The sequence below is a fragment of the Pseudonaja textilis genome, chromosome 8 (genome assembly GCF_049901715.1).
Source record: "Pseudonaja textilis isolate UNSWEBS1 chromosome 8, rPseTex1.2, whole genome shotgun sequence".
In the NCBI taxonomy this organism is placed as follows: domain Eukaryota; kingdom Metazoa; phylum Chordata; class Lepidosauria; order Squamata; family Elapidae; genus Pseudonaja; species Pseudonaja textilis.
The window spans coordinates 447,605-470,139 of NC_141997.1; the positions used below are offsets into that span (position 1 = coordinate 447,605).

At 35.0% G+C, this 22,535-nt stretch overlaps 1 protein-coding gene across 7 annotated transcripts in view; it reads left to right on the forward strand.

Moving 5' to 3' along the window:
• The window catches only part of DMD (dystrophin), a 1,342,375-nt gene that overhangs the window by 155,734 nt on the left and 1,164,106 nt on the right, over nucleotides 1-22,535 (forward strand). For all 7 annotated transcript variants that reach the window (XM_087938163.1, XM_087938162.1, XM_087938165.1 and 4 more), the window contains exons 3-5: nucleotides 17,179-17,271; nucleotides 18,659-18,736; nucleotides 20,477-20,569. In XM_087938163.1, coding sequence (XP_087794289.1) covers nucleotides 17,179-17,271; nucleotides 18,659-18,736; nucleotides 20,477-20,569 — 264 coding nt within the window. The remainder of the gene's footprint in view (nucleotides 1-17,178; nucleotides 17,272-18,658; nucleotides 18,737-20,476; nucleotides 20,570-22,535) is intronic.

A 22,535-nucleotide genomic window follows, 5' to 3' on the forward strand; every position in this document is an offset into this window, starting at 1 on the left:
TTATAAGAAGGCATAAATTATGTCAGAGGAGTTTGAATGCTATAAATTTTGAATGGTGTTGAAATGAGTTCAAAAAAGTCAATTGTTACTTCTAAAAACACTCTTGAGGCACAGCTGTTCTAAAATGTTTGCAAAAAAAATAGAAATAAATAGCATGGGGGCAGGGGCGGGGAGGAAATGAAGAGCAATGAATGATCTGCTTAAATTTATAACATTCTATTTTGAAAAGCTTTCCCAAAAAGTATAATGTTCTTGGCAGTTAGTTACGTGGCAGTTCAACAAGCACATACACAACACAGAGAGATTTTGTTTTGGTTTTTAATATGTACAAATGAACTAATTAAATACACGACAAGATATAAGTTTTTAAAAGTGCAAACCACATTTTGACTTGAAGGCCATTTAGGTGGGGAAGTAAGTGGTTTTTGTCTGTTCTTGTACTGTGTATCAAAGAAAATTAAATAGTTGTGGAATAAAAAAGACCATTGTACGTTATGCTGTTTAACTATAACAGTTTTTCCAACCCAGTATGATATATCATTGAATAATAGTTAGTGGTATGTAATAGGGACTACATACCATGTAATTAGGAAAATGGTTATCATGGTAATTATCAGAGTCAACAGGTGGCTACCTGGTTATTGCTGCTTTTGTCTGTCAGCTCACATATGTCTTTATTCTTGTGGACTTGGAAATGTTTTATATTTTCTAACTTCTGCTCAGAGACTAGTTAGCAGCTATCCATTCATTTGATAATAAAGGCTTTGGTTTCCTCCTGCTTTTCATGTTCCAGTTCAGCCATATTTTCCTCTGTTCTTTGTATCAGCCATGATTACTGTACAATGGCCTAATTATCCAGCTCATCTAAATCAGGGATGTCAAACTCGATTTCATTGGGGGCCACATCAGGGTTGTGTTTGACTTCAGAGGGCCGGGGGTGGCTGTGGCCATGGTGGGCGTTTGACACAGGCTCAAGATGCATTTTGTTGCTTTGCATTCAAACAGCTATTCCAGACAAAAGGAAATTTACTTTCTGGCACAAATAGTCTCAATTCCATAATTGGGGCTTGACTCTTTTGTATAGGAGCAGAGCATAAATAAACTGAAAATTTACCCACATGTCTCTAAAAACTGTCCGTCCAACTGTCTATCAATTTTTGTTTCTAGAAAAACATACCTGGTTATACATGTATTAACTGCAGCTAGAATAGTATTTGCTCAGAACTGGAAAAGCGAGAAGATTCCAATAGGAGAGAATGTGATTTAAAAAATACTACAATGTGCAGAAATGAATAGATTAACCTTGGCAATTAAAGAAAAAGAACAAACTGAATATTATATGATATGGGATTTATTTTATCAATGGTTGGAAAATAAAGATTGATAATGATAAGATATATTAGATATAGTAATATAGAGCAAGAATTTAGTTACTGATATTATAGTAAGATGTTTGTATTAATTATAATTGTAATGTACTGATTATTGCACAAAATGTTTGTACCCAGTCGACACACTGTTTAAATGGAAGATGGATTTGTTGTAAAAATAAAATAAAAGCTTGTACAAAAAAATCTTTGTTACTGCCTCTGACACAGTCCTAGAGGACGATTTAATATTAGTAATAATTTATAAAATTGATATACCACCCAATTCCCAATGACCCTGGGTGTCTCACAACAATTAAAAAATTTACAAGTAAATCAATCACAGGTAAAAGATTAAGGTAAAAGGTGACAAACCCAGTGATATGAAGCGGCTCACTGTCTGTCATCAAACATCTGAAGAGTCAGATGTTTTTGGCTCTTCTGAACAACAGCCATCCAGATCTTGGAGGGTACCTAGTCTAGTTGGCAGTTCTACTAAAGAGAAAGTGAAGAAGGTGCTGCCTCCTTCAGTGCTCTGCCAGCCAAAATGGGGTACAGGGAGCCTCACATTCCCCCTCCCCATGCCTCATTTTCTGCCTGGATGGCCTCCTGCAGCACTTTGTGAGCCAAAATGGGGCACAGACTGTGCAAGTCCCCCACCCCACCCCCGCATCCCATTTTGACTGGCAGAGGCACTGCAGGCCAGTTCTTTATTTCCAGACTGGCATCGTGGGCCTGATCAAAGCACCCTACGGGCCTTGAGTTTGACACCCCTGATCTAAATTGACTGATTCATCACATGCATGCATGCACGTAAAGGAGTTTGTGATTAAATACCACCTGAAAACAAAGTGAACAACAATAATTGTTCAGTAAGTAGCTCTCCACATTGATTTGTGATTTGTAAAACCAGTTATTGACAAGGTTTTAAATATTTAGACAGATTTTTAAACTAAAATGAAAATGTCATTCAATTCCTATACATTTCATATATTGCACAGTAGCTAGATTATCCAAGCTTCATATAACAATTTATGTTATTAATATAATAGTACTTTAAATTATTTAAGTAATAATATTTATTAAGTTGTATACATTAAGTAAATGAAGTTCATATTATAAATTTTCACATTACTAAAAAACTGTAAATGTCACCTTTTCCCTCCGTCCAATTTTGCTGACCTACTCAGCATTCCATGTTCCTGAGAAAAGGTGCAAGGATCCTATGCAAACAACCACTACAGGTAGCCCATTTGCAAAGCAGGTGAAGGCCAAGTGGACTTGTCCTGTGGTGGGATTCAAATTTGTTTACTACTGGTTCTGTGGGCATGGCTTGGTGGGTGTGACAGGGAAAGGATACTGTAAAATCTCCAGTTACAGCAGCTATTTGCTGGTTCTCCAAACTACTCAAAATTTCCCAGAGGGTGGAACTGGCATTGCGACGAAATGGCGTGTGATCTTGAAGGTCTGAGATCGCTGCCGATATCTTTGCTCCTGGACGGTCCAAACGGATCTAAACCATCCTGAAGAGACAGTGAATGTAAAGAGCACATCCTGTCGATCCCAGGGATATCGCAAAGTCCCTGGTAGATCCAGGAGAAGCTCTTTTTGCCAGCGGCAAAGAGGCAGCCATGAAAGCTGCTGAAGTTGGGACAGCTCAGAAGAGAACGGAAAGAGAAAGAGTGCCGGTTTGGTGAGAATTTTTTCTTTACTTTAAGATTTGAAAGGACACCCTAAAGAAAAGAAAGAATCTGTAAAATCTTAGAAGTGATTAAGCGGAGATTTTAAACGGGAAGTCAAATTATTTTTTTCTTTCTTTTTTGCTGGACTCTTCATATATGATATTTTTACTTTGAACTGGACTGGTCTTTTTTTTCTACTTTATTTTTTCTTTTTTGTCTCTTCTCCTTTTTGTCTTTATAATATTCTTAGCTAGAGATTCCCATTTAGCTTTTTTTTTCTAAATCCTTTTTCCTTTTCAATTAATTTTTATTATATTTTGTTTGGAAAAGGAGGGGGAAAGTGAAAACAGAGGAAACTTTGTAACACTGCCAACTAGAGGCTTAGAAATATTATTTCTCTTTTTTCTCTCTCTCTTGACCAGACAAAGCTGAGAAAGAATTCAGACTTCTTTTCAAGGACTTTGAGCCTGTCTGATAAGATAGAGGGAAGAGCATGGGAGAGTATTATTGCAGGTGCTTTTCTGGGTTTCCATCAGTAGCTGAAGTCTGGTGTTGAAGTTTCCAGAAAAAAGACGATAACACTCTAGAGAAGAGAGCTATAAAACTTAACGAAAGCCTTGGGTAACTAAATAGGTGCAGTATGTTCTTTTTCTCTTTTTTTAGCTGGGCTATTCCTTACTTTAACAAACCCCCTCCTTATCAGCTTATTATTTGTAATACTCATTTGGATCTTTGGCCTTTTGGAACTTGCTTTTGTCTTTCTTTTTGCTTTTGGAGCCTAATTTTTACTTTTGCATTTCATTTTAAAGGACAAGTCTTAGTATTAATGTTTTCTTTTTTTTAAGGGAGTAGTCTTTTTTCTTTCTTCTCTCTCCCTCTCCTGCATTTTTTATTTACTTTCCATATTGGTTTTCTTTTTGTGGCTTCCTTTTTTTGTATACCTTTTCATACCTGAGAATTTTTAATTGGATTAAGGTGTTGAAGAACCTGAAGATTTTCTTTTTTTTCTTCTTTAGTTTTTTACTTTTTATTTTTCTGCCTCCTACAAGATTTAACATTTTTTTCCTTTTTCTGTTTATGGTTTTTTTTCTTCCTTTTTTGAGTTTTTACTGCTATTTAACTAATTGATTGGATTAAGGTATACAAGAACCTGAAGAATTTTTTTTAAATCTTGCTTCTTTTTTTCCACTATTTTTACTTGGAATTACAATTGGTTATTTCATGAATGGATTAAGGTCTAGAAGAACCTGAAGATTTTGAATCACCTGAAATGAGCAGGAAACTAACAGCGGCTGGTTCTTCAATTCCTATTTCTTCCTTTTCACCATCTGGAGGACAACGCTCAATACAGATGATGTTACAACAAGAAAAAGAACAGGAAAAGGTGACGCTGCAGATGATAATGCATGGAATTCAAAGCATACAAGCAAGAACAGAGAATATTGAAAAAAGAATAGAAAAAAATGATGAAAAGGTGGAGAATATTTAACAAATGATGTTGAAGTATGATGAAAGATTCCAAAAAATTGAAGAAGATAAACAACGAGATAAGATTGGAGATATTGATAGCAGATTAACTGTGGTTGAACAAGATAAAAGTGGGATGTTGAGATGGGAGATGGACAGATCAGAATTTGATCTCAGATTCCAAAACATAGAGGAAGAAAAGGGACAAAACCTAGCTGAGATAATGATAGAAATCTTGGCTGAAGCTCTGGAAATAACCAAACAGAAGATGATGGATGGAATAGATGAGGTTTTTTTGAGTCTTCACAAGATATGCAATGAGAAATAGCCTACCAAGAGAAGTTCACATCAATTTTACAAAGAAAGCCATTAAAATGCAAATATTGCAGCTGGTAAGAAAGAAAACATTGAAATATAAAGATAAGCAGATTGTGATCCTGAAACAAGTGCCCAGAAGAGTAAGAGAGATGAGAAGAGAATACCGATTCCTGACTAAAATTCTACTTTAAAAAGAGGTGAATTATAGATGGTTGATTCCAGAAGGTTTAATGTTTACATGGCAAGAACAGAGACACAGAATTGACTCAATTGAGAAAGCTGAATTATTTTATACAGAATACTTTGGAGGGAAAGAGGAGGAGACAGAAAAAGAAGTGTCACTAATTGAATTCCAAGAGGACTGCCAAATAACGACTGAACAAGAAGAAGGTGCAGTAGGCAGAAAAGTGGAAGCTAAAGAACAATGTGAACCAAGATCTACAAGAGCTGCCAAACCTACCTATAAAGTATAACCATGGAAGAGAAAAAACTGATTACAATTAACATAAATGGACTTAATTCAGCTGTTAAAAGAAGGAAAACTTTCCACAAATTAGAGAAATTAAAATTTGATATAATCTGCCTACAGGAAGTACATATTAAAAAGCAACATGAACAACTGTTGATACAGCCAAAGTTAGGGAAAATGTTTATTTCTTTGACACAATGCAATAAAAGAGGAATGGTTTTATACATTAAAGATATTATCCCAGCAAAATTGATGCATACAGATGACAATGGAAGATTATTAATGGTGGAAATAATGGACAATAATATGAAAACACTCCTGATTGCAATCTATGCCCTGAATGACAATCAAGAAAATTTTTATAGAAAATTACATATGAAAATAATTGAACTGGACTATGCTAATATAGTTATGATGGGAGACTTTAATGGAATTGTAGACAATAAATTGGATGATTCAACACAGAAAACAACAAAGCAAAACAGAAAGACTCTCTCCAAATCCTTTTTTAAAATGACAGATGAAATAAATTTAAAAGATGTATGGAGAGAAAGAAATGCTAAGACTAAACAATACACCTTCTATTCAAACAGACATTTATCATGTTCCAAAATAAATATGATATGGATGTCAACAGAATTGTTTGCTAATATCCAAGAAATAAATATTGAAACAAGTACTTGGGCAGATCATAATCCAATGACTATTAAATGGAAAGAACAAAGAAGATCTAGATGGACGTTAAATAATACTATATTAAAGGGAAAAGACTTCACACAGTGGATGGAGAAATAACTGCCTTTTTTATTTAAAGAAAATAAAAAAGTAGACACATCAATGCAGAATGTATGGAATACAATGAAGGCATATGCCAGCGACTTGATAATAGACTATACAAGGAAAAAAAATACCATGAAAAGACTAGCCTCTAAGAAATTAGAGGATGAGTATAAAGGACTTGAAAAAGAGTTACAGAAAATGCCACAGAAAAAGGACATTAAGTTAAAAATGGATATAATTAAACATAAAATGGGATTAATGGAAAAAGAAGAATTAGCACAGAAAATCAGAGGTGCAAAACAGAACTATTTTGAAGATGCAAATAAACTAGGTAGATTGTTAGCATATAAACTGAGAAAGGAGAAAGAATCAAGGAAAATATTGCAATGAATAGATGATCAAGGCCAAGTTTGTTATGGAAGTAAAGAGAAGAAGAAAATTATATGAGATTATTATGGGAAACTGTTCACACAAGAGAATATTGATGATAAAAGAGTTAAACAGTACTTACAGAATGCTAATCTACCCCAGATACCTAAAGAGATTGAAATAATGTTAGAAAGCAATATAACGATGGTGGAGTTAACTGAAGCACTTAAGAAGCAAAGCAATGGAAAGGCACCAGGCCCAGATGGACTTCCAGCAAAATTTTACAAAACACTACAAAAATCATTAAATCTTCCATTGCTAGAAGTTATGAATGAAGTTATGGTTAAAGAATAAGATACCTAAATCATGGTCAGAAGCTTATATTACACTTGTCCCAAAAGAGAATGCCAACCCATTACAAATCAAGATCTGTAGACCTATTTCTCAACTAAATGCAGGTTATAAAATTTTGGTTCAATATTGGCAGAAAGACTTTAAAAATACCTAAATAATTTTATTCATCCTGATGAAAATGGATTTCTGCCAAAGAGACAAATTAAAGACAATGTGAGAGTAATCTTGGACACTTTGGAATACTACTTTTCAGGCACACCCTGAAAAACAAGTGGCTTTGATAATCTTAGATGCACAGAAGGCATTTGACAATGTGAATTGGTGATTTATGTTATTACAGCTGCAACAGATGGGCTTTGGTAAAAAATTTATCCAAGCAATAGAAGCTATATATCATAAGCAAATGGCAAAGGTAATGATAGAGGGAGATTTGACGGACTCTATCAATATAAGAAAACAAGATAAGGGTGCCCACTGTCACCTTTGTTGTTTGTGTTAACCTTGGAAGTGCAAAACAGAAATATTAGAGAAGAAAAGGATACAAAAGGGATGAAAATTAAAAAGGAAGAATTTAAATTGCAAGCATTTGCAGATGATCTGGTTTTCATTTTAGAAGACCCACTAGAAACAGCACCAAAATTGATAAAAAAGATAGAGACATGTGGAAAGGTGGCTGGTGTGAAAATAAATAAAGACAAAACAAAGATTTTGACAAAGAATATGTTATTAAGACAAAAGGAAGAACTGGCAGATGTTTTGAAAATCCAGGTCACAAATAAGATCAAGTACTTGGGGATACACTTGACAGCAAGATGTAGCACACAAAAAGAGAATAACTATGTTAAACTCAAGCAGCAGATAGCACTTGATTTGGCGAAATGGGAAAATTTACAACTGTCATTAATAGGGAGAATATCAACAATCAAGATGAATATACTACCCAGAATTTTATATTTGTTCCAAACAATTCCAATTAGGCTTGGAAAAGCTTATTTTGAAGATTTAAATAAAATTGTGTTGAAATATATATGGCAAAGTAAGAAAGCGAGAATAAAGATAAAACTTTTGCTAGAAAAAGAGGAGGATTTGGTTTGCCTAATTGGGAGTTGTACTACCAAGCTACAAATTTGATGTGGGTTAAGGAATGGATAACATTAATAAATGCTAGATTGTTGACATTAGAAGGACATGATCTGTTACTGGGGTGGCATGCTTTTTTATGGTATAAAGGAACTAAAACACAGGGGTATTTTAGAAGACCCTATATATGGGAGTCTCTATGGTTAACCTGGGAGAAGACTAAAAGGCAATGTTATTTGAAAATTCCAGTCTGGCTATCGATTATTGAAGCATTTTCTTATCCTATAATATACAAAAAGGAACAAACAGTTAGATATGGTAAAATATTGAATGAAAAGGGTGAACTTAAATTATGCAAAAATTAGAGGAACAAGGAATGAAGATGAATTAGTTTTCATATGCGCAAATACATTCAAGGTATGACAAAGATTCTAAAACAGAAGGTTTCTATGATTGACTGACTTAGATAAGATTTTGACAGGTACTGATGAAAAGGTGATTCAAAAATTGTATGGATATTTATTAGAAATTTAACTAGAAGAACAAGTTAAAGAAACTATGATTGCTTGGGGGAAGAATTTTGGATATGGGATTGATCTAGAGAAATGGCAAAAATTGTGGTCTCAAAAATATAAAATGACAATGTCAACAGCATATAAAGAAAATCTGTATAAGATGTTTTACAGGTGGCATTTCCCCCCAACAAGAATAGCAAGAATGGTCAAGAACAAATCTGAAAAATGTTGGAAATGTCATGAGATACCTGGCTCATATTACCATATGTGGTGGATGTGTGTGGATGCCAAAAAATATTGAACTAAAATCCACACATGGTTGGAAAAAAATGACAAAAAGCATATAGACTTGAAACCAGAGATATTTTTATTGGGAATTTTACCTGAAATATACAGTAAAGAATTGAAATATTTGATTATAAATGTATTAACAGCAGCTAGGATTGTATTTGCTAAAAACTGGAAAAATGAGAAAATACCAACACAGGAGGAAGTTATTAAGAAAATATTGGAATATGTTAAAATGATTAGATTGACATTTGAAATCAGAGAACAAGATGATAAACAATTTTATAAAATTTGGGATCTATTCTATCAATGGTTAGACAATAAAACATGGTAATGAAATATGTAGATTTTTAGAACATAACGAATATATAAAGATGTATTTTTTTATATCTACAAAATAATTATAGGATAGATTTGAGATGATAAGATGAACTGTCATAAAACAAATTAAGTAAAATATGGATTATCTTGTAAACATGAATAATAGTATAGTCAAATGATTGATTAACAATGATATTAATGTATTTAGGAATATTTGATTGACAATACGAGAACATATACAATGTAATTGTAAGTGAAGACTATGAAGTGGAAGCACAAAACTATTTGTAAAACAACCGACACACTGTATGTATATATATATGGATGATGGCTGGATGTTTTTATGTTGTGTTTGTCTTAAAAACAATAAAACTTTTTTTAAAAAAATTCCGCTACTGGTTCTCCAGAACTCAACCCCCACCCTCCATCTTTGCAAACACGGAGAAGATTCTAACTAATTCCCCGGTGCTATGGATTACAACAAGCAAAGGAAAGAAGCGGCAGCACTGAAAAAAGAGATGAGATAAATGAGTGGGAATTTTAAATAGAGAAAGGAATAGTGGGGGGGGGAGCCCTCTCCCTTCAAACTTTCTGACTAATTTATTCTCACTTGCTAACAAAATTGATTAAATACTTTTAAATAGATGCAATTCTGATTTCTACAACTCAGCAGTTCACTGTTTTACTGAAATCTGGCTTAATGCCGAAATTCATGACAACAGAATATATATCCCAGGATTTCAGACATTTAGATCAGACAGAATTGAAGAGACATCCAGTAAAAAGAAGGGTGGAGGATTCTGCTTATATATCAACAACAGCTGATATAACTATAATATATAAATTCTGTGATTTACATGTCAACTGCAAGCCATTTTACTCTCCATGTGTGTTCTCCTCATATCTCCTAATAGCTGTGTTCCTCCACAAGCTTCTGTAAACAAGGCATTATAAACTCTAGCTGATCAGATTATGGAGGCTGAAGCCAAACGCCCAGATTCCCTTCCCATCATTTTAGGAGATTTCAATCAAGCAAATTTAAGGAAAGAGCTCCCAAAATATTTCCAGCATGTAAATTGTCCCACTAGAGGCAAAAATACTTTAGATCCCTGCTACATAACAATAAAGGATGCTTATAAGTCTTTACCACAAGCAGCTGTGGGACACTCTGGTCACTGTATGATTCATCTTGTACCTGCCTACAGACAAAGACTTAAAACTATGAAACCAACAATTAAATCAGTGAGGACTTGGTCTGATGAGGCAAAGCTGAAGCTCCAGGCTTGTCTTGATTGCACTGATTGGAATTTTTTTGAAGGTACCTCTGCAGACCTAGATGAGCTCACAAATACTGTAACATCATATGTCAGCTTCTGCGAAGACCTATGTGTACCAAGAAGGAACCTGTGAATATATAGTAACAATAAACCTTGGTTCACAGCTAAACTTAAGCAGCTACGTCATTCCAAAGGGGAAGCCTACAGAAAAGGTAACAGAATGCTAGACAATCAGGCCAGAAACATATTAACAAGATAGATCAGAGCAGCAGAAAGAAGCTACTCTGAAAAGTTAAGGAATCAGTTTTCAACAAATGAAACAGCAAACATGTCGAAAACTCTTTAAAAAATCACTGGCTTCAGCAAACCTCCTTCCCAGGCAGAAGGAAATCAACAACTAGCAGATTACCTGAATGTGTTTTACTGCAGGTTTGAAAGGAAACTACAGCCACCTATCTCCACAACCCCCATCTCAAACACACCAACAACAGCCAAGCCTCCTACAACTGACCCCAACCCATTGGTGATCACAGAAAAAGAAGTGCAAGATCTATTTCACAGACATAAGCCAGGAAAAGGACCAGGGACAGATAACTCCTTGCTTAAAAGTCTGTGCTGACCAATTGCCCCCCATCTTCACCTGGATCTTCAATAAATCACTAAAGATGTGCTATGTTCCTTCTTACTTCAAATGCTCTACCATCATCCCAATGCCAAAAAAGCCCTCCATCAGGGAACTGAATGACTACAGACCAGATACTCTAACATCTGTAGTTATGAAAACCTTTGAAAGGCTAGTGCTGCCCATCTGAAAACCATCACGGATCTGCTGTTAGATCTCCTACAGTTTGCACACCAAGCAAATAGATCACAGATAACTACATTAAACCAGCTAGTGGTACCTGAATACACTTGTAAGTAGATCATAAGCTTCCTAACAGACAGGAAGCAGCAAGTGAAGCTAGGAAGAATCACATCTGATACCTGTACAATTAGCACAGCCCCCCCCGCAAGGCTGTGTGCTTTCTCCACTTCTCTTCTCTCTATATCCCAGTGACTGCATCTCAAATGATCTGTTAAAATACTGAAGTTTGCAGGTGAAACAACAGTGATTAGTTTCATTTGAGACAACGATGAATCCGCATACAGACAGGAGATTGTACAACTTGCCTCGTGGTGTAACCGGAACAATCTGGAACTGAACACACTCAAAACCGTAGAAATGGTGGTAGACTTTAGGAGAAACCCTCCCATACTACCACCTCTTACAATACTAGATAACACAGTATCAACAGTAGAGACCTTCAAATTTCTAGGTTCTATCATATCACAAGACCTAAAATGGACACCTAACATCAAAAACGTCAAAAAAACCACAAAAATAATGTTCTTTCTGTGTCAACTCAAAAAGCTCAAGCTGCCCAAGGAGCTGCTGATCCAGTTCTACAGAGGAATTATGGAGTCTGCACCTCTATAACTGTCTGGTTTGGTTCTGCAACCCAACAAGACAGACACAGGCTTCAGAGAGTAATTAGGATTGGAGAAAAAGCACTTACTACCAACCTGCCTTCAATCGAGGACCTGTATACTGCATGAGTGAAAAAGAGGCCTGTGAAAATATTTACAGACCCCTCACATCCCAGACATAAACTATTTCAACTCCTATCCTCAAAATGATGCTATAGAGCTCTGCACACGAGAACAACTAGACACAAAGACATTTTTTTCTGGAATGACATCACTCTGCTAAACAAATAATTCCCTCAACACTGTTCAGCTATTTACAGTCTGCATTATTATTACTATTTAATCCTCCCATCCTTTCTTTCACCCATCTCCTCCCACTCATGACTGTATGACTGTAACCTTGTTGCTTGTATCCTAACGATTTTTATTGACTGTTTCCTAGTGTGATTTGATTGCTTATTGTACCCTATGACTATTATTAAGTGTTGTACTTTATGATTCTTGACTCTTGATGAATGTTTCTTTTCTTTTATGTACACTGAGAGCATGTGCACCAAGAAATATTCCTTGTGTGTCCAACCACACTTGGCCAATAAAGAATTCTATTCTATTCTAAATTGGATGCTTCACAGTAGAAGCAGTACAGCTGGACGGACCACACATGCATTACATTCACAGCCTGTATGATCAAGCTGCATCATTGTCCCCTCCTGCATCTTGGCTACAAAAAGGAGCCAACACTGCAGCAGCTATAAAAGGTCTTTGGGAACTCCAGGGTGTATCAACTGATCACAGAAGTGTTACTCAATACTCTTTATAATGAAAATGTTTGTAATCTTTTCCTTCTTCCTGAAGGGAAGAGGTTCATTCCAACCCTAGATGGGTGATTGATGAGTTTCCTTGCCCTAATCCTGTCAGTTTCTGTTGTTTATTGACTTGATTCAGCATGTATCAGCTACATTCCAGCTACAACTGTTAAGTGGTTCTTGGCTGTCTGCCTGGAGCTATTAACTGAAGGAGAAAAAAAGAAAAAAAATCTCTCTTGCACTTTGTTTTCAATCGGTTCTCTGAATTGAATAAGCAATTAACTAATGGTTCGGGTGAACTGGTTAGAACTGGCTGAATCGCCCTTGCCCTTCATGAAGGACATGCTGGACCAGGGAAGGTATTCATTAAACTCGATCTCTGAAAGGCATACTACTGGGTCCGAATAAAAGAAGGAGATGAGTGGGAAACCATTTTTAATTGTCCCATAGTCAGTTTCCAATTCCAAGTGATGCCATTTGGATTACAAGGAGCCCCTGGGGTCTTTATGCAATTGATAAATGAACACCTGTATAAGGGAGTTCTTGTTTACTTAGGTGACATTCTTATCTACCATGAAACCCTAGAAGAACATGTGAAGCTGGTGTGACAAGTGTTAAAGAAATTACTCACAGTCAAGTTACATGTGAAACTGTCAAAATGCTAATTTCATAAAAATGCTTTAGATTACATTGGCTATCATATATCAAACCAAGGAACAGAGATGGACCCAGGGTAAGTAAAAGTGGTCCTAGACTGGCAACTCCCATGCACTCCAAAGCAACTACAAAGGTTTCACCAACTTTTACCACCAATTCATTCCCTCGTTCGTAGAGATAGCCTACCCATCACCAAATTGCTCAAAACAGGGTGGACCTGCCAAACCTCGACCTGGGCAACCTTTAAATTGGACTTTAGAATGTCAATGGGAATTTGAAGAGTTAAAAATATGCTTTGCTGAAGAACCAATATTGGGTCATCTGAATCCAGAACAGCCTTTTGTAGTGCAAGATGATGCTAGTGATGTAGCTGTGGCTGCTGTCCTTCTGCAAAAAAAAGCCAATGGAACCCTGCAACTATGCGCCTACACTTCTAAAAAAACTCGCAGACATGGAGAGAAAGTGGGCAGTGTGGGAGAAAGAGGCATATGCAGTATGCTGGGCGCTGCTCACATGGAGATAATTTTTGGAAGGTAGTCAGCAGCCTTTTGTCCCAAAAATTTAGAAGCACTAAAAAACCCCAGGAGGCTTTCCTCGAAGCAAGTTCATTGGGCACAGTACTTCAAATGATTGAACTTTGATTTAAGTATATCCCAGGGGGGGGGATTTATTTGTTGATAGTCTGTCAAGAAAGCCTCAATTTAATAGCAAATGGGAGGAGGTGATTCATGCAATTATTCCTCCTTCCCAGCCTGTTTCTCAAGTCACTATCCATGCACAGTCTAAGAATCCCAGCACCAAGGACAAAGATTCAATGACCAAAAGACTGAAAAACTAACTGCAGACTTTGGTACCAAAACAACAAAGACACTCTAATGCTGAAAGATGGAGTGGCTTGGAAAGGGTTGAAACTATATGCTCCCAACACACTACGAATCTAAGTCCTGTGGAGGAGTCATGATTCTAAACAAGGAAGGCATTTTGGCTACATTGCATTTAGCTAGGAGACAGCTCTGGTGGCCAAGAATGAAAAAGGACATTGAGGTCTGTGTGAAAAGTTGTGCTACCTATGTCATGATGAAGACAGGACCTGGGAAACCCCCAGGACTTCTCCAACCAGTGGCTGAGCCATCCCAACCTTGGTAAGAGATAGGGATGGATTTCATTGTAGAGCTTCCAGAGAGTGATGGAAACATGATCATTTGGACTATGGTTGATTTATTCTCTTAGCAAGCCCATTTTATTGCTTGCTTGGTCTCCCCTCAGCAAAGAAATTAGCTAGATTGTTCATCAAACATATATATAGATTACATGGGGTCTCTCGCAGATTTATATCTGACTGGGGTCCAATTCACAATGAGGTTCTGGAGGGAGTTTATTAAAGCTATTGGGTCATCCCAGGGGTTAAGTTCTGGATTCCATCCAGATACAAATGGGGCATCAGAACACACAAATGCAATGATTGGACAATATTTGAGATGTTATATAAATTACTAACATTGGGCTGAATTGTTGCCATTCACCAAGGTTATAAAAATGCAGCGCATAGTAGCACGGGTTTAACTCCATTTCAAATTAATACTGGAATGGAATTTGTTCCTGTGCCTGAGTTATCTAGAGCAGGGGTCGCCAACCTTTTGGACCTCAAGGACCACCAAACTCATAATTTTAGATCCCAGGGACCACTAACTGGTTCTGTGGGCATGGCCTAATTTGTGGGTGTGGCTTGGTGGTCATGTGACTGGCTGGGCATGGCTTGTATGTAAATATTATAAATATATAAATATTGAATTTTTTATAAAAAGAAGCAACTTTTACCCAAAATCAGGCAAAGCAGGCAGATTGAGTTGCTCACAGAATCACAGATTCATTCAAAGATCTATCTATCTGCCATTGGCTAGCTCAGTCTGTCCTGTAAAATTTGCTAGCAAGCAAACTCACAAAATTAACTCCACAACACACCATGTATGTAAATATTGATTTTTTTTATTTATAAAAAAGTAACTTTTATCCAAAATCAGGCAAAGCAGGCAGATTGAGTTGCTCACAGAATCATTCAGTGATCTATCTATCTGCCATCGGCTAGCTCAGTCTCTCAAATTTGCTTGCGGTGAATCTGCACTGAATTTGCTTGCAAGCAAACCTTCAGTCCTAAGAGAGGTTTGGCTGTGCTTAGCTAGAAAGCATGAAATCCAACCATTTCCTGCTTCCTAGCTAATCTAAATCTCCCAGCACAGCAGAACAGATGATGGTCGGAAAAAGGAAAAATAGCAATTTAGCAGACAAGTTTGCAGGGTAAGGAGTGAGTGAGCGGGGAGGGTTCCTGCAGGCCATGTGGACTGAGCAGCCTTGTGTTTCTGTGAAGCCTGGATTAATCGCTTTGGGGGGGTGCTCTGGGGGTGAGGTTTCTCTGTGGCCCACCAAAATTTTCTCACAGGCCACTGGTGGGCCATGGCCCACCGGTTGGCAACCGTTGATCTAGAGAACCCTCCTCATCTATGTCAGTAAATGAGTGGTTAGATTCTTTGAAAAAATTGTGGGAAAACACTAAATGCACTTTAGCGGAAGCCACAAAAATTTACAAAATGCAAGCTGACAAACACTGCTCCCAGCAATTTAAAATGGGGGATATTGTGATGAAGGCATCTCTGGATTCTGTGCATACCTATAAAATGACATTGCATGTATTAATTTGTTTCTCCTAAACCTTCTCACATGTGAATGTGTACTTTCAAATAATCTTGAAAAATGCAACATATTTATTTCTCTCTTCTGAACCTTTTCTACTAAAGTTTTGTTGATCGTTGACGTTCAATCTGTTTCTGATAGGTGACTTAATTACCTTACCACTAGACAAATGGCAAGTTTACTATTACAATGAATGCTGGCAGAATTGGGAACTTTTTGTAGTTTATAGGTCATATTTAAGACTGTGTGTTAAGCATCTTAATATCTTTTTTTTTTAAAGATTGACTTGTAACACATTGTACTGTAATTAAATGTTCTGGTGAAAATGCTTATTTTCTCTATAATATTAATATTCATTTATGATGATTTGTATGTTATTAAGTTAAACCAGAAGTTTTTAAAAGGAAAAATACTAATGTAAGGTATACGCAGCTATCACCTGAACCATGGTACAAAATATTTTAGGAGAATGCTGTTTTTTAAGTGCAGGCTTTCATGGTCTAGTCTGTAGATTTCATTTGGAAATACTTGCCTTTTCCATAACAAGACAAGTTACTCCTCAGAAGTTTCCTTTCAAGACACCTCTGTGTTCTCATTATTTGGCTTTGTTACCATAGCAAGATTTTTTTTTAATTGTATGGGTATATAGCACAAACTTCTATGTCAGACTAGCTTTTGTGAGGGAAACCCCAATGTCTTTTATATCCACCAAAACTTGTCTTCAGAAGTTATGACCTGTTTTTAAATAATTACTTGTGAAATAGATTCATGGATAATAGGATAAAAGATCGTTAATAAGAGTTGCTGCCATAGATGAACATTTGTCATATTCCATTCTGATATCAGCAATGATAAGGATATATTTATTGTTTGATTCTTGGGTAAGAATGTCAGATGTGGTATAACAAATACATTGCTGAAGCAGAGATTATCTGGCTATATGAAAATAGAAAACTAAGTAGTATTCATTTGTGAAATATATTTAAATTTGTGAGTTAGAAAGTACAACATAAATGAAACAGATTATGTTACAGATTATAGAACAATACCTCATGAGAATTATACTGTTTGCTCTTTTGTCCTAATTTACCTAGTTTGTGAGATAATTCTTATGCCTGATATTTTTCATAAATTTAGTAATAAAATAAGATATTTTGTTGCTAAAAGTGAAAAGCCAGCTTTCTTTTAGAAAAATTTCCTTCTGTATGAGCAACAGACATAATATTTTATTAACAGTTTAGCATGCAGTCTAATAAACATCCTCTCATTTCAGTTTGGTATTCATCCAATTGAAGATCTCTTCAAAGATTTGCAAGATGGTCGAAAGCTTTTGGAACTCCTGGAAGGTCTTACAGGCCAAAAACTTGTATGTGTCTATCTACTACCTCAAATAATTTTGCAATGCTTCTGCATATTATAAAATTCATTGTAAAATTAGCATTTGTGGACCTTGTACTTGTAAATATGCTCTTTACAAACATATGAACATATAAAGAATATATTGCAATTTGTGTAAGTTGCTGATATTTTAAATTTTTATGACATCTTTTTCCTAGCAAATATCCCAAAAGATTTCACATATTGTCCTCCCTTATTAGAAAATTACACTGACAGCATTTTCCATTACTGTCCTTTTATTAATATATTTCATTGTATAGTGAACAAAAACATGGAGATATCAATTTAAATATGTCTAAAATATTTATATTATTTCTGATTTTCAGATAACTGCATTAAAAACTACAGTATCAGTGTTTTAATATATAGCATTGGATGATGAAATTTATAAAATGTTCTCATTTCAAAGTTCAAATTGATTTCAACTGCCTCTAGTGAACTCTATTGTTATAGCTAAAAATATTTATATTCAAAAATAAGGGAGAACAGTTATAGTAGAACCTCTGGTCACGACCATAATTCGTTCCATAACTTTGGTGATTTCTTCATCTACTAATGTTTTGTCTTCAGGAATTTCTGTGTCAGAGGTCATGTTTGATCACCACCCAAGTATGTGTTTGTGACCAGATTCAAAAATTTTGTGTATGTTTTGGTCGGAAACCGATTTTGTTGTGGTCAGAAGCATTAGTTGTTCTACTGTATTTTCATCATTATTTACTGTTACATATCTATCTATCTATCTATCTATCTATCTATCTATCTATCTATCTATCTATCTATCTATCTATCTCCATTAATTCTACCACCACTCTTTTGTCTTCCACACTACATTTTCTATCTTGGTCTGATTCAAAAAATAGATTGTCTTGTATGCAGCAAAATGCATAAAATACTAAGAAAAACTTTTCATAGATTAAAAATATTTATAAATTGTAAATATAATTAAGATGAACATATGTTTGAAAACTACAATAAGTTTGTCAGTTTTCCTAAAGCAAATATATACACCTATTTTATTAACATAATGTAGACAGAATTCTCTGTATCTAATCATAATTTGCATAAGTGTGAAAGTATCATTTTTCTCTATTTTTTTCCAATGTCAATCATTCAATAATTTTTATGAAAGGAACTGACAAAATATTTAGTATGATTCCAACTTATAATAGAAGGAATGAAACTGATTTCAGTTTACCACTTCCCTGATTCAATATAGTCACAAATAAATGCAGTAATGAAAATAAGGATTTATACTTTTTTAAGGTTTTGTTCGTTGTTATAAGGATGGTGTAAGCTTTCTGTCATAAACAGAATGGTTTTTTTAAATATTTGAAAATAGCCTTTTATATTTATAGGGGAAAGAAAAGGGCTCCACTAGAGTTCATGCCTTGAACAATGTCAATAAAGCACTACAAATCTTGCAGAAAAATAATGTAAGTAATGATTTGCATGAATCCATAGTGTACACAGAGTTTTAAAAATCACAAGGCTGTTTCTGAAATACATTTCACAATGGATAAGATTCAGTATAATCACATGAAATATGGGAGATTGAAACATATGGCCTCAAACTGCAATTACTTCAGGAAATGGTTTTTAAAACTGTTTATTCTATTGATATTTATAAATATACATATTTATGTTTCTATCTTGCTATACATTCCGTAAAATAGTTACTTTTTAATCATGCATATAAATGATGTACTGAAATACATTAGGCATTGTGAAATTATGTCAGAAAGCAGCTGCAGTTTGAAGAGGTTAATGGGCCAATTTCTTATTTGTAACTATCTGAACATTGTGTTTCAAATACCTCTTTGTTTAGTGGGGAACCTGTTATTCACAAACAAGAGAGTATTAGACTTTCATACTGAACTTTCTTCTTATAAAAAGTGGAATCTGAAAAATCTACAATGGTATTGTAAAATTTGAAAAAGAAAACTGAAATAAAAGTAAAGCCTGATAATATTGTTTATTCTTGAGACCAATGTTCCTCTTCACATCAGCATAAAATGAGTATAATGTAGATATATCAGCCTTGTCAGCTTTGTGTTGACAAGCTCTAGAACTGGTGGGAGGAATAATGTATTAATAGAAAGTCTCAGGAAAATGTTTGCATGATATATGTAGTAAATGACTCCTTGGATGGATAAATAATGGAGAAATGTTAGTTTCTAATTGATGGGGCAGGAACATCAATGGAAATGTTAATTATAGGTTAGACAACACCCAGAGATCAAGTAAGAAAATATTTTGGTTAGAATAATTAGTAATAGACCCAGAAATGAAGTATTTGGCAAAAATATCTTCTAAGTATATGTGATAAAGTAAAGATATATGGAAACATAATCCTGTTAAGGTAATGTTTGGTGCATAATTGTATGCATGTTATTTGAGTTTTAAAAGTTAATGGTGTGAAAATTAAATGGAAGACTCATATGCAAATGTTATAAGTTGACGCTTGTAGAAATGTATCAACTCATAGAATCCCACTACTATGACTGATAAATATGAAGGATCTTAGATGAAGTATTCAAATAAAAATATGGTCATTTTTTCTGGATTGAGAACATATGCAAAATAATATCTACAAAATCTTTACAAGGGAGATGATATAAAAATAAATATTTTATATTAACTACAAATTAATGGAATGCTTATGTGTTATTTTTGCTTTTATTATTCCATTTCTTTCCTACATTTTCAGAATGATTGTTACTGGATATTTTTTTAAAATGCATATTATGAAAAGAGCTATAAATATAGTTGTTTCTGCAAGCTCTCTTTCACTATGCTGCCAAAACATTTTATTAAAAAGCATTTAATCATTTAAGTTTATGTTTATTTTGTAGTATATTACACCCTTGCCAATTTCATTTTCCTCTAATAACTTCAAATGTTTGCATTCTGTCAACAAATGGTCAAATATTTGTTATATATTTATTCCTTTCTACAAGCTAAATGGTAGTAGATAAATGTGCAAACACAGAATGGATACATTAAAAAATATGACTTTTAGGAGTCTGATTATATTAATTCAGCAATAATATATTTTGCCATTCACCTGGAAATATAAATCCATTTGCTTCTGGTTTATTACTTTTACTTTGCAAAGAAAAACATTTACATTTCTTAATTTTTATCTTTTATTCTGTTTTGTCTTGTTCTAACAGGTAGATCTGGTAAATATTGGCAGTATAGATATTGTGGATGGAAATCATAAATTGACCCTTGGATTGGTTTGGAGTATAATTCTCCACTGGCAGGTATCAAATGATTGTTTCTGGAAGAGCTGTATGATGTATGAGTAATAAACAGAGGATATTAATGTAGCTATTTATTTATAATTTATAAATTGGTAAATTTATGTAACTGCCCATTTTATTTCCATGATGCTGGGTAACTTATACACTAAAAATAAATGTTTTACAGAAACTTGGTGGGATGAAACCCACAAATGGATAGGGGGATTTAAATTATTTAAAAGAAATAGGCCAAATAAAAGAGGAGGTCGCACTATATATAAGAAATAGCTACATCTGTACAGAAATAGAGCAGAACAATGATGAAAATTATCTTGAATACATTTGGGTCAATATTAAAGGGGGGGAAATGACATTGCCATAGGTTTATACTATAGGCCACCCAACCAAACAGAGAAAATAGATGAACTTTTTGCTAGTCAGCTAACTAAGGTATGTAGGAAGCACATCACAATAGTAATGGGGGATTTTAACTAACCTGACATCAAACTCTGCACCAAGTGGAAGATCCAACAGGTTCCTAACAAACCTAGCAGACAACTCCCAAAGAGAAGGAAACAAGGGGAGCAGCCATATTGGACTTAATTCTCACTAACAGAGATGAAATGATACAAGGTGTTGAAGCTACAGGAACCTTTTGGGCGAGTGATCATGCAATATGGAATTCCACATTATGCAAGCATAAGCAATAGAACAAAGTCAGACTAGAGTCTTGACTTTACGAGAGGTAATTTCAATAAACTTAGAGAGAAGGATTCCATGGATGAGAATCGTCAAAGGGAAAACAACTCAAGAAGCTTGAGAAATTTTTAAAAGTGAGATTATAAAATCCCAGTCTAACTTAATACCAATGAAGAAGAAAAATAATATCTCTCAAAAGAAACCAACATGACCTGCATAAAGAACTCACTGACAAATTGAAAGACAAAAAGGACAAGTATAAAAAGTGGAAAGAGGGGCAGAATATCAGCAAATAGCCCGAGCCTGCGATGATAAAGTGAGGAAAGCTAAGGTTCACAATGAACAAAGGCTTGCAACAAAAGTAAAAAATAACAAAAAAGCTTCTTCCAACACATTAAAAACAAAAACAAAAAAATCAAAGAAGCAATTGCTGGGAGAAAGTGGCAAGAAGGTGACAGACAACAGGGAGAAAGCAGAACCACTTAACTTGTTTTTGCATCTGTCTTTACAAAGGGAAAAAATAGTGCAATCTATCAAAAACTGCACCACAAAAAACAGATTAGGAACACTAATTAAAATAGGGAAGAAAATGGTAAGTGAGCACCTGTCTACCCTAGATGAGTTCAAATCACCAGGACTAGATGGATTACACCCCAAGATTCTGAAGGAACTGGCAGACGAGATCTCAGAACCACTGAACTCTGTCTTTCAAAGATCCTAGTGGACCGGGGAACTGCCAGAGGACTAGAAAAGAGCTGATGGAGTTCCCATCTTCAAAAAAGGAAAAAAAATAGATACAGGAAACTACAGACCCATCAGCCTGACCTCAATACCAGGAAAGATTATGGAAAAGATAATCAAACAATGAATCAGCAAACAAAGTAATAACCAAAAGCCAACATGGGTTTGTTAAAAACAGATCATGCCAAACTAATTTTATTGCATTCTTTGATAAAGTGACAAAATTAGTGGACCAGAGGAATGCTGTTGATATAATTTACTTGGACTTCAGTAAGGCATTTGATAAAGTAAACCATAACCTACTACTTGATAAAATAGAAAAATGTGTGTTAGACATTATCACCACCAGATGGACTTGTAACTCGCTGACCAACCGCACTCAATGTGTAATCCTCAATGGAACTACATCTATTTGGAGGGAAGTATGCAGTGGTGTACCCCAAGGCTCTTTTTTAGACCCAGTACTCTTCAACATCTTCATCAATGATTTGGATGAGGAGATAGATGGGGAACTCATCAAGTTTGCAGACGACACCAAGCTAGCAAG